This window comes from Dendrobates tinctorius, unplaced genomic scaffold (assembly GCF_039654945.1).
Source record: "Dendrobates tinctorius isolate UK_male_01 unplaced genomic scaffold, ASM3965494v1 ptg000150l, whole genome shotgun sequence".
Lineage (NCBI taxonomy): Eukaryota > Metazoa > Chordata > Amphibia > Anura > Dendrobatidae > Dendrobates > Dendrobates tinctorius.
The window spans coordinates 255,175-267,458 of NW_027361817.1; the positions used below are offsets into that span (position 1 = coordinate 255,175).

The following is a 12,284-nucleotide window of genomic DNA, read 5'->3' on the forward strand; positions in this document are numbered from 1 at the left end:
ACCTTTCCTTCTTTGATACTGCTCGTTTGCTGCTAACAAAAACTTTTTTACGTGCACGGCTATTGGATTCTACTGTGGTGAGCTGGATTTTTTTCTACAAAGTTTTTTTTTTTAAACCACACTTAGCTGAATGTTCGTCTGGCAGAGATCTTGGAAAAACAGATCAATTAAGTAGCATGGCAATCACCTAGGATAATGAACACTTGGAGACAGCCAGCGCCTCCCAGTCTCAGATTGGAAAGTTGAGCTGTTAATCAACACACTGACAGCTCAGCATGCCCGCCTACCAGACTGGGTGACTGGGTCAGTCAAAGCACAGCTTCAGCACGCCCCTGTACCAGATTGGATGGCTGAGCTGTCAATAACTGTATCCCAACATCACGAAACAATCACTGACCTCAGGGAGACCAGTCAAAGAAAACACTGAGCGCCTTTGCCGGCTGCCGCAATCAGTGAAATCCTAGGTGCAATGCTCCCTGGGAAATACGTGCAAATAAAGTCCGTGGAGCCTCATTTAAGAGTCTCAAACTCGGGACTAGCCAGATCTTCCTCCAGGGAAGGACCCAGCCAAGGGGTGGCTCCTTTCGGAGACCACCATTACCACCATATTAAGTGGCCCTTTAAGTCAATATCCAGCTCTTTACTCTTGACTTAAAGGGCTTTCTTTGACTTGTCTCCTTGAGGTCAGTGATTGTTTCGTGATGTTGGTCTACTAGGCATTGCTCCCACCTAGCCAGAATCCTACTCCACACTTATGAGGGGCAACACCCCGAAACAGCTGTCTGTGGATGGATACCTGGCCTTGGTATTTCCCGTCTCATATCTGTAAACTCGTAAAGAGCTGGATATTGACTTAAAGGGCCACTTAATATGGTGGTAATGGTGGTCTCCGAAAGGAGCCACCCCTTGGCTGGGTCCTTCCCTGGAGGAAGATCTGGCTAGTCCCGTGTTTGAGACTCTTAAATGAGGCTCCATGGACTTTATTTTGCAATAACTGTAACCCAGACACACTGAGGGGTGGAGCCGTGACACACAGTATGTGAAATCTCTTTGTATAGGTCAACTGAGCTTTTATTCACAGTTTTCTCTGGAGGTGTGTTCTTCCACCCTCCCAGATGCTGCCAATCACAACTCAATAGTGTCTGAGACTGATAGACTGCTAGATCCGCTGCTGAGCTGTGATTGGCAGCATCTGGGAGGAAGGAGTGGAAGCACATGCCCTCAGAGAATACTGTGAAGTATTACCCAGGTGTTCTAAAAGAGATTTTGCATATTGCACTCTAGAAGAAACAAACATGAATTTCTCCTTCGTCTCATTGGGGGACACAGAGACTGTGGGTGTGTGCTTCTGCCGTCTGGAGGCCGACACTAAGTGTACAAAAAAAGAGTTAGCTCCTCCTCCGCCGCATACACCCTCGCCCCTAGGCCGGGCGTAACTCAGTTTTTTGCTTAGTGTCTGATGGAGGCACACGCAGTCTGGAGTTCCAGACTAGGTTTTTTTTTTTTTTTTTCTTTTCTATGAAGATAAGACAGGGGCGACGGATCCTATAGAGAGGATCCGATCTCCCCAAATCACCAACGGGCGACCACGTGTGAGTAACCCTCCACGTGTCCTCTCCCGCACCGAGGGACACATCTGGGACTTTTTTCCAGACATCTATTTTTTAACGAAAGAGGGGCAACGCGTCCTGATTAGAGGACTCGGTTTCCCCACAACTTCATCAGGCGAGCACGCGTGAGCAGAACCAGTGGTCAGCCTCCACGTTGTTCCTCTCCTACAACAGCAGTGTATGGAGGTCCCGTCCACCCCTTGGTTGTGAGTCCAGGGGGCTGAATCGGAGGCGCAGGTGAGAGCGCGCCCAGGAGCGGGGGATCCGGTACAGGTGCGACAGAGCCCCCCCCCCCCCCCTCGCCTGCACGGCGGATGGTCCTGCTCACCTTTTAATATATGGGGGAGCCGCTCCTGGAGCGCACCGCAAGTTGGCGCTGGTGAGTAGCGGTAGCCAGGGCGTTGCACCCGGGCTCCGCACGCCGCGTGTATCGGAGCGCGGCCGGAAGCCCGCCGGCGGCCGCGGCCCCGCTGCAGCAGGAGGCCGCGAGATCGCGCGAGGCCGCGCGCCGACTTCCGGTGGTAGGCTGACTTCCGGTGGTAGCCGGAAATCCCGCCCGCTGACGCGGCGGTGGGATGCGGAGACGCGCGATATAGGGCAGGAGGTCAGAGAAACGGCGGGCGCACAGATCCCGGAGAGACTTCCGCCCTAACACCTCGCATCCACGCAGGGGTACTGCAGACAGGAGCCGGTGGGTGAGTGAACTCCGTTTGGAGAACCGCGCTGCTTGTCAGGGAAGAGGTTACCCTCCTCCTCCTTCTACTCTGCCTTCAGCCTGTGCAAGTATGTCTGCCAAAGGGAAAGCTCATTCTTTCCTTTACGCGGTTTGCGTGTCCTGTGGGGTCAGGCTGCCAAAGGCACAGGCGGGTAAATTTTGTGAAGCCTGTCAGTCGGAGCGCGCCCAGGAGCCCCCCACTGTTTCTGAACCCAGGGGTCAGGACCCCCCGGAATGGGCGGTGTCCTTATCGCAGTCTATGCTGTCCCTTACAAGGGCAATTGAATCCCTTCAGGGCCCGGGCAGGAACAGGGAGGGGGGTCTGCCGGCGGAAGAGAGCTCGTCCTCGTCTCAGGACCCTCCAACCATTAGAGGTCGCTCCAGTACCAGGCAGGCTCATATCAAGAGAGTTCGTTCCCCGTCGGCCGGACCCTCCGGGGCTTCGGCGGCGGGTAGTAGGGCATCACGTTCCCCGTCACTGAGCGCTGGGAGCGATCAGGATGAAGGAGAGGAGGAAGAGGCCTGGAATCTAGAAAGTCTGGGGTTCCAGGATTCGGTGGACAGTCTTATTGAGGCAGTCAACCAGACATTAGAGATCGAGGACGATGTGCCCACAGTCTCAGGTCACAAGGTCTCTTTTAAGAAATCCAGGCGACCACATAGAAGATTTGCCACGCATCCGGAGTTTGAGGAGCTAGTCCAGAAACATAGAGATCATCCGGATAAGCGTTTTGCAATGCAAAAAGCGCTGCAGGCAAAGTATCCGTTTCCTCCTGAGCTCCATAAGGCTTGGGTAGAGTCGCCAGTAGTGGACCCTCCGGTATCACGTTTAGCATCAAGATCGCTATTGTCAATACCCAGTGTTTCCTCTATAAAGGACCCAACTGATCGCCTCATGGACGGGCTTGCCCGCTCGGTATATGAGGCAGCAGGGTCGGCTCTGGCCCCCTCCTTTGCGGCGACTTGGGTGGCTAAGGCCATGGTTTCGTGGGGGGACGCTTTGTATAAGGCCCTCCAGGACAGGGATCTGCCCGCGGAGGTCTTAGAAGTGGCAAATCAGATGTCAGGAGCAAGTGATTATCTTGTCAGCGCCTCACTGGACGCGGCCGAGTGTTCGGCGGTGGCGGCGGCGAATGCGATCGCCATTAGGCGTGCATTATGGCTGAGGCTGTGGAAAGCGGATTCTATCTCTAAAAAATCCTTAACCTCATTGCCGTTTCAGGGCAGTCGACTATTCGGTGAGAAGCTGGATAGGCTTATCTCAGAAGCCACAGGGGGGAAAAGTAGTTTCCTTCCGCAGCAGAGAAGTTGCCCGGCATTCAGGCAAACGCAAAGGCGTTTTCGACCCTTTCGTAGCCCCTGGGGGGGGACTTCGGCCAGGGCATACTCCTCCGCAAACGATGGCCAGAGTAGGGAGAAACAAGTCTCTTACAGGGCCAATCCGCTGGGTAGAGGCCGAGGCCATTTACCCAGAGCGAGGGGGGCCAAGCCCCAAAAACCTCCAGCTAAATGACTCGAGGCACTTCGTACCTACGGACGACAGAGTGGGCGGACGCCTACTAAGGTTCAGCCACGTTTGGGTCGCAGTGACACGCGACACTTGGGTGGCAGAACTTGTATCGTCCGGGTACAAGATAGAGTTTGTCGGACGGCCACCACAGCGATTCTTCCGTTCGCGACTTTCCAAAACAGATTCGCAGGCGGAGAGTTTGTTACAGGCTGTAACGTCGCTACAGCACAAGGGGGTCATCGCCCCAGTGCCGCAGGGCGAAGAGTCGCAGGGGTTTTACTCCAATCTTTTTTCGGTCCCCAAAAAAGACGGGACTGTGAGGCCGGTTCTGGATCTAAAGATCCTAAACAGATTCATCAGGGTCAGGCGATTCCGGATGGAATCTCTCCGCTCGGTCATTGCAGCCATGGATCCAGGGGAATTCCTGGCCTCAATCGATGTGCAGGATGCATATCTGCATATTCCGATATTCCCCCCACACCAGAGGTTCCTGCGATTCGCGATCGGAGGACGTCACTTCCAATTCGTGGCTCTGCCCTTCGGTCTGGCCACTGCCCCCAGAGTCTTTACAAAAATAATGGCGGTGGTCATGGCCATCCTGCATGCACGGGGCATAACGGTGTTACCTTACCTGGACGACCTTTTGGTAAAGGGGCCGTCGTTTCAGGAGTGCCAGGACAATGTCGGTATTACTCTGGATACCCTGGCCCGTCTGGGCTGGCTGATCAATTGGAGCAAGTCGTCCTTGGTTCCAGCCCAAAAAATCGTGTTCCTAGGCATGATTTTCGACACCTCCCGGGGGCTGGTGATCCTCCCTCGGGACAAGGCGCAGAAAATCAAGCAAGGGATACGGAACCTTCTACAGCCGGGCTCCAGATCCATCCGGTATGGCATGAGTGTGTTGGGCAGAATGGTGGCGGCGATAGAAGCAATCCCGTTTGCCCAGTTCCATCTCCGTCCGCTTCAGCATGCGCTCTTGACAGCATGGGACCGGAGGCTGCTGTCTCTCAGTCATCGGTGCAAGTTGTCTCCGCTGGTACGGGGTTCACTCCGGTGGTGGACTCGCGACTCGTCTCTGGTCCAGGGGAAACCCTTTCCCCCGGAACAATGGTTGGTGGTGACGACCGATGCAAGCCTGCAAGGTTGGGGAGCAGTTTTCCAGAGTCACATAGCCCAGGGGCGGTGGTCCGTTCAGGAGATAGTTCTCCCGATCAACATTCTGGAGATACGGGCAATACGATTGGCCCTACAACATTTCCAGTGTTTCCTGAGACACCGGCCGGTGCGCATCCAGACGGACAATGCTACAGCGGTAGCATATGTCAACCATCAAGGGGGCACGCGCAGCCAGGCAGCCATGCGCGAGGTCGGACTGGTACTACGTTGGGCGGAGAAGAACCGCGTGGTAATTTCAGCGGTGCACATTCCAGGAGTCGAAAACTGGGCGGCAGATTTCCTCAGCCGACAGGGGTCGCGGCAGGGGAATGGTCCCTGCACCCCGAGATCTTTCAGCAGATCTGCCAACGGTGGGGGACACCAGACGTGGACCTTATGGCATCCAGAGAGAATGCCAAAGTACTAAGGTTTGTCGCTCGATCCCTCGATCCGCAGGCGATCGCAGCAGACGCGCTGGTGCTCCCGTGGAGCCAGTTTCGTCTCCCGTACTTGTTCCCCCCGCTGCCGCTGCTTCCAAGAGTTATCAGGAAAATAAGGAGAGAAAAGGTTCCAGCAATTCTGCTGGCCCCAGACTGGCCCCGGCGGGCCTGGTACGCAGATCTGGTCCAACTAGTGGTGGACGTACCCTGGCGTCTTCCAGATCGGCCGGACTTACTGTCCCAAGGGCCGATCTACCATCCGAACTTAGGGGCCCTGTGTTTGACGGCGTGGCCATTGAATCTTGGCTGTTAACACAGGCAGGATTCAGACGCGATGTGGCGGCCACGATGGTGAGTGCCCGAAAGCCTTCCTCGGCGAGGGTGTATCATCGAACTTGGGAAGTTTTTTTCCGTTGGTGTAGGGATCGTGAAGTGGCTCCTCTGGTTTTTTCGATCCCCAACGTACTGGCTTTTCTACAGGCAGGGCTGGACGCAGGGTTGGCCCCGAGTTCCCTCAGAACGCAAATCTCGGCCCTGTCGGTACTTTTCCAACGAAAAGTCGCTTCCGTCTGGCAGGTTAGGACGTTTATGCAGGGGGTCGCACATTTAGTACCCCCCTATAAGGCGCCGACGGAATCATGGGACCTGAACTTGGTGCTCAGAGCCCTTCAGGAGGCCCCTTTCGAACCATTGCAAGAGGTCCCCTTGCCTTACCTGTCCAGAAAGGTCGTTTTTCTAGTAGCCATAACGTCTATTAGGCGGGTTTCGGAATTGGCGGCCTTATCTTGTAAACCACCGTTCCTAACCTTTTATAAGGATAAGGTAGTTTTAAGGCCAGCCCCCCCCTTCTTGCCGAAGGTTGTGTCTGCATTTCATATCAACGAAGACATCGTCTTACCCTCGTTTTGCCCGGCACCGGTGCACAGGGTAGAGAAGGCTTTGCACACCCTGGTTCTGGTAAGAGCCCTTAGGAGGTATGTGACAAGGACGGCGCCATTCCGCCAGACAGACTCTCTATTCGTGGTTCCAGAGGGACGGCGGAAGGGGCTCGCGGCGTCCAGAGCGACTTTGGCCAGATGGGTTCGCCTGACGGTCCAAGAAGCTTATCAAATCAGTGGCACGCCGGTTCCGGCAGGGATCAAGGCTCACTCGGCACGGGCAGTGGGGGCCTCATGGGCACTACGACACCAGGCTTCAGCAGAGCAGGTATGCAAAGCAGCTACCTGGTCCAGTTTACATACGTTTGTCAAACATTATAACGTACATACCCAGGCATCCTCGGATGCAAGCCTGGGAAGAAAGATTCTCCAGGCAGCAGTTGCGCACCTCTAATCAGGGGCGCAAATTAGCATGGATTGGGTGAGCTAAGATCCCGCCCAGAGGACTGCTTTAGGACGTCCCACAGTCTCTGTGTCCCCCAATGAGACGAAGGAGAAACATGGATTTTTGTGAGTACTCACCGTAAAATCCTTTTCTCCGAGACGCTCATTGGGGGACACAGCACCCACCCTATCAGCCAGTTGGCATTTACTTATTTTGAGTTTTACAAATCCTTGTACAAGGTTTAGGGTGGCCCCCTTTTTCAGACATATACTTTCTTGCCTGAGTTTAAGGCGCGTTCTCCTACTGCTTATGCACTAAACTGAGTTACGCCCGGCCTAGGGGCGAGGGTGTATGCGGCGGAGGAGGAGCTAACTCTTTTTTTGTACACTTAGTGTCGGCCTCCAGATGGCAGAAGCACACACCCACAGTCTCTGTGTCCCCCAATGAGCGTCTCGGAGAAAAGGATTTTACGGTGAGTACTCACAAAAATCCATGTATCTCTGCAAAGTGGAAAAAAGTGGCAGAATCAGGAGAGCTCAGAGATTTTGAAAGCCATTTACCATATATACTCGTGTATAAGCCGACCCGTGTATAAGCCGACCCCCCCCCTAATTTTGCCACAAAAAACTGGGAAAACTGATTGATTTGCATATAAGCCTATGGTGGAAAATGCAGCAGCTATTGGTAAGTTTCAAAAATAAAAATAGATACCAATAAAGGTAAAATTAATTGTAGGTTAAATGTTTTTGAATATCCATATTGAATCAGGAGCCCCATATAATTCTTCATATACAGTTCATGATGGGCCCTATAAGATGCTCCATACAAAATGCACCCCATATAATTCTGCACAAAGGTTAATAATGCCCCCATAAGATGCTCCATAGAATATGCCCTATATGCTGCTCCATAAAGGTTATGACCCCATAAGATGTTCCATAAAATGCTCCATAGATTATGCCCCATATGCTGCTCCATAGATTATGCCCCCATAAAATACCCCATAAGATGCTCCATAGAATAGGCCCCATCTGCTGCCCCATAAGATGCTCCATAGATTATGCGCCATAAGATGCTCCATAGATTATGCCCTCATAACATGCTCCATAGATTATGCCCCCATAAAGTGCCCCATAAGATGCTCCATAGATTATGCCCCCATATGCTGCCACTGCTGCAAGTAAAAAAAAAAATGACCTACTCACTTCTTGTTACTGGGGGGCAGGTGCCGGTGTCCTGAGCAGGCGGGGGGACAGGTGCCGGTATCACCGCTGGCTCAGGGCCCCGGCACCTCAGATATTCACCTGTCCCCGTTCCACCTCTGCCGCTCTGTCTTCCGGGTCCCTCTGTCAGTGACGTTCAGGCAGCAGAGGGCGCGGCACACACTGACTACGTCACCGCACCCTCTGACCTGAACAACACAGTCAGAGGACACGGAGGGCAGAGCAGCACGCAGCGGTGGACCTGGGACAGGTGAATATTGCATATACTTACACCCTCCTGGCGCGGTCTCTGCAGCCCCGCTTCTCCCACAGTCTCAGGCTCCTTCCTTCAGTGGTCACGTGGTACCACTCATTAAAGTCTTGAACATGCGCATATTCATGACTTTAATGAGCGGTACCACGTGACCACTAAAGGAAGCAGCCTGAGACCGTGGGAGAATCAGGGGGGCTGCAGAGACGTGCCAGGGGGGTATGATCTGACACCCCCACTCCCCCTTCCCCACCGACCCCCGGTATATGACTCGCGTATAAGCCGAGAGGGGGACTTTCAGCCAAAAAAATGGGCTGAAAATCTCGGCTTATATACGGTAGCTCAATTTTTTAACACGTCACAGATCCTCGTTAGTAAACGATACCATTTTTAGACCCTATTACCATTATGCAGAAGAGATACAACTAGTATGAAACAGTATGTCTTGTAAAAATGAAAACCTGTCTCATTTTCTGCAAGTAATAAAATTATTACAGTTGATCTTTTGTCTGCAGATAAGGCAGAATTATTATCCATAACAAGTGACAAAATATGACTACGTCCTGTTCACTTCATATGTATTTGTATTTGCAGAATCTTGCACTGTTTGGTGTCCATGTGCCTCCAGATGACAATACTTCGAGATTTAGAAAAGCTGGCTGGCTGGCATAGAATCTCCATCATTTACATTTTAAGTGGCATTACTGGTAATCTTACTAGTGCTATTTTCCTGCCATACAGAGCTGAGGTAAGCATAGTCTTTTTTTTGCAGTTTGAGACACCATTTACAAAAATAGAGTAATATAGAATAAACAAGTAAGCATCTTTATTGGAAATGTGAACACAGCCTAAACCAAGACATGCAGTTAAGAAACAGACATAAGACCAGATTTTGGCAGCTAATGTAAACCTACGTTTAACATCTTGCACAAAGTTATTGTGAGTTTTTTTTTCTTTTTGTTTTCAATAATTTTTTATTGAAATTTTTAGAATATATAGGGAGTCCAAAAAGCGAGGAATAAAGTAGATTTAAGGGGAAATGGAAGTGATCCGCGAGCTCAACGATCACTGGGTTTTGGCCGTTGCAGCTGAAAAGAGGAAATCGGAAAACCAGGGGAAGAGTCTTGAGGAGATCATTTGCATATTCCCAGTGCCTTCTGGGATAAGTGAAGAGTCTCCGCGAGCTCAACGATCACTGGGTTTTGGCCGTTGCAGCTGAAAAGAGGAAATCGGAAAACCAGGGGAAGAGTCTTGAGGAGATCATTTGCATATTCCCAGTGCCTTCTGGGATAAGTGAAGAGTCTCCGCGAGCTCAACGATCACTGGGTTTTGGCCGTTGCAGCTGAAAAGAGGAAATCGGAAAACCAGGGGAAGAGTCTTGAGGAGATCATTTGCATATTCCCAGTGCCTTCTGGGATAAGTGAAGAGTCTCCGCGAGCTCAACGATCACTGGGTTTTGGCCGTTGCAGCTGAAAAGAGGAAATCGGAAAACCAGGGGAAGAGTCTTGAGGAGATCATTTGCATATTCCCAGTGCCTTCTGGGATAAGTGAAGAGTCTCCGCGAGCTCAACGATCACTGGGTTTTGGCCGTTGCAGCTGAAAAGAGGAAATCGGAAAACCAGGGGAAGAGTCTTGAGGAGATCATTTGCATATTCCCAGTGCCTTCTGGGATAAGTGAAGAGTCTCCGCGAGCTCAACGATCACTGGGTTTTGGCCGTTGCAGCTGAAAAGAGGAAATCGGAAAACCAGGGGAAGAGTCTTGAGGAGATCATTTGCATATTCCCAGTGCCTTCTGGGATAAGTGAAGAGTCTCCGCGAGCTCAACGATCACTGGGTTTTGGCCGTTGCAGCTGAAAAGAGGAAATCGGAAAACCAGGGGAAGAGTCTTGAGGAGATCATTTGCATATTCCCAGTGCCTTCTGGGATAAGTGAAGAGTCTCCGCGAGCTCAACGATCACTGGGTTTTGGCCGTTGCAGCTGAAAAGAGGAAATCGGAAAACCAGGGGAAGAGTCTTGAGGAGATCATTTGCATATTCCCAGTGCCTTCTGGGATAAGTGAAGAGTCTCCGCGAGCTCAACGATCACTGGGTTTTGGCCGTTGCAGCTGAAAAGAGGAAATCGGAAAACCAGGGGAAGAGTCTTGAGGAGATCATTTGCATATTCCCAGTGCCTTCTGGGATAAGTGAAGAGTCTTCGCGAGCTCAACGATCACTGGGTTTTGGCCGTTGCAGCTGAAAAGAGGAAATCGGAAAACCAGGGGAAGAGTCTTGAGGAGATCATTTGCATATTCCCAGTGCCATCTGGGATAAGTGAAGAGTCTCCGCGAGCTCAACGATCACTGGGTTTTGGCCGTTGCAGCTGAAAAGAGGAAATCGGAAAACCAGGGGAAGAGTCTTGAGGAGATCATTTGCATATTCCCAGTGCCTTCTGGGATAAGTGAAGAGTCTCCGCGAGCTCAACGATCACTGGGTTTTGGCCGTTGCAGCTGAAAAGAGGAAATCGGAAAACCAGGGGAAGAGTCTTGAGGAGATCATTTGCATATTCCCAGTGCCTTCTGGGATAAGTGAAGAGTCTCCGCGAGCTCAACGATCACTGGGTTTTGGCCGTTGCAGCTGAAAAGAGGAAATCGGAAAACCAGGGGAAGAGTCTTGAGGAGATCATTTGCATATTCCCAGTGCCTTCTGGGATAAGTGAAGAGTCTCCGCGAGCTCAACGATCACTGGGTTTTGGCCGTTGCAGCTGAAAAGAGGAAATCGGAAAACCAGGGGAAGAGTCTTGAGGAGATCATTTGCATATTCCCAGTGCCTTCTGGGATAAGTGAAGAGTCTCCGCGAGCTCAACGATCACTGGGTTTTGGCCGTTGCAGCTGAAAAGAGGAAATCGGAAAACCAGGGGAAGAGTCTTGAGGAGATCATTTGCATATTCCCAGTGCCTTCTGGGATAAGTGAAGAGTCTCTGCGAGCTCAACGATCACTGGGTTTTGGCCGTTGCAGCTGAAAAGAGGAAATCGGAAAACCAGGGGAAGAGTCTTGAGGAGATCATTTGCATATTCCCAGTGCCATCTGGGATAAGTGAAGAGTCTCCGCGAGCTCAACGATCACTGGGTTTTGGCCGTTGCAGCTGAAAAGAGGAAATCGGAAAACCAGGGGAAGAGTCTTGAGGAGATCATTTGCATATTCCCAGTGCCTTCTGGGATAAGTGAAGAGTCTCCGCGAGCTCAACGATCACTGGGTTTTGGCCGTTGCAGCTGAAAAGAGGAAATCGGAAAACCAGGGGAAGAGTCTTGAGGAGATCATTTGCATATTCCCAGTGCCTTCTGGGATAAGTGAAGAGTCTCCGCGAGCTCAACGATCACTGGGTTTTGGCCGTTGCAGCTGAAAAGAGGAAATCGGAAAACCAGGGGAAGAGTCTTGAGGAGATCATTTGCATATTCCCAGTGCCTTCTGGGATAAGTGAAGAGTCTCCGCGAGCTCAACGATCACTGGGTTTTGGCCGTTGCAGCTGAAAAGAGGAAATCGGAAAACCAGGGGAAGAGTCTTGAGGAGATCATTTGCATATTCCCAGTGCCTTCTGGGATAAGTGAAGAGTCTCCGCGAGCTCAACGATCACTGGGATTTGGCCGTTGCAGCTGAAAAGAGGAAATCGGAAAACCAGGGGAAGAGTCTTGAGGAGATCATTTGCATATTCCCAGTGCCTTCTGGGATAAGTGAAGAGTCTCCGCGAGCTCAACGATCACTGGGTTTTGGCCGTTGCAGCTGAAAAGAGGAAATCGGAAAACCAGGGGAAGAGTCTTGAGGAGATCATTTGCATATTCCCAGTGCCTTCTGGGATAAGTGAAGAGTCTCCGCGAGCTCAACGATCACTGGGTTTTGGCCGTTGCAGCTGAAAAGAGGAAATCGGAAAACCAGGGGAAGAGTCTTGAGGAGATCATTTGCATATTCCCAGTGCCTTCTGGGATAAGTGAAGAGTCTCCGCGAGCTCAACGATCACTGGGTTTTGGCCGTTGCAGCTGAAAAGAGGAAATCGGAAAACCAGGGGAAGAGTCTTGAGGAGATCAT

The 12,284-nt window shown here is 51.6% G+C and overlaps 1 protein-coding gene across 1 annotated transcript in view; it reads left to right on the forward strand.

Moving 5' to 3' along the window:
• The window catches only part of RHBDF1 (rhomboid 5 homolog 1), a 189,960-nt gene that overhangs the window by 159,689 nt on the left and 17,987 nt on the right, over positions 1-12,284 (forward strand). Inside the window, exon 16 of the mRNA XM_073546636.1 lies at positions 8,821-8,974. Within this exon, the coding sequence (XP_073402737.1) occupies positions 8,821-8,974 (154 nt within the window). The remainder of the gene's footprint in view (positions 1-8,820; positions 8,975-12,284) is intronic.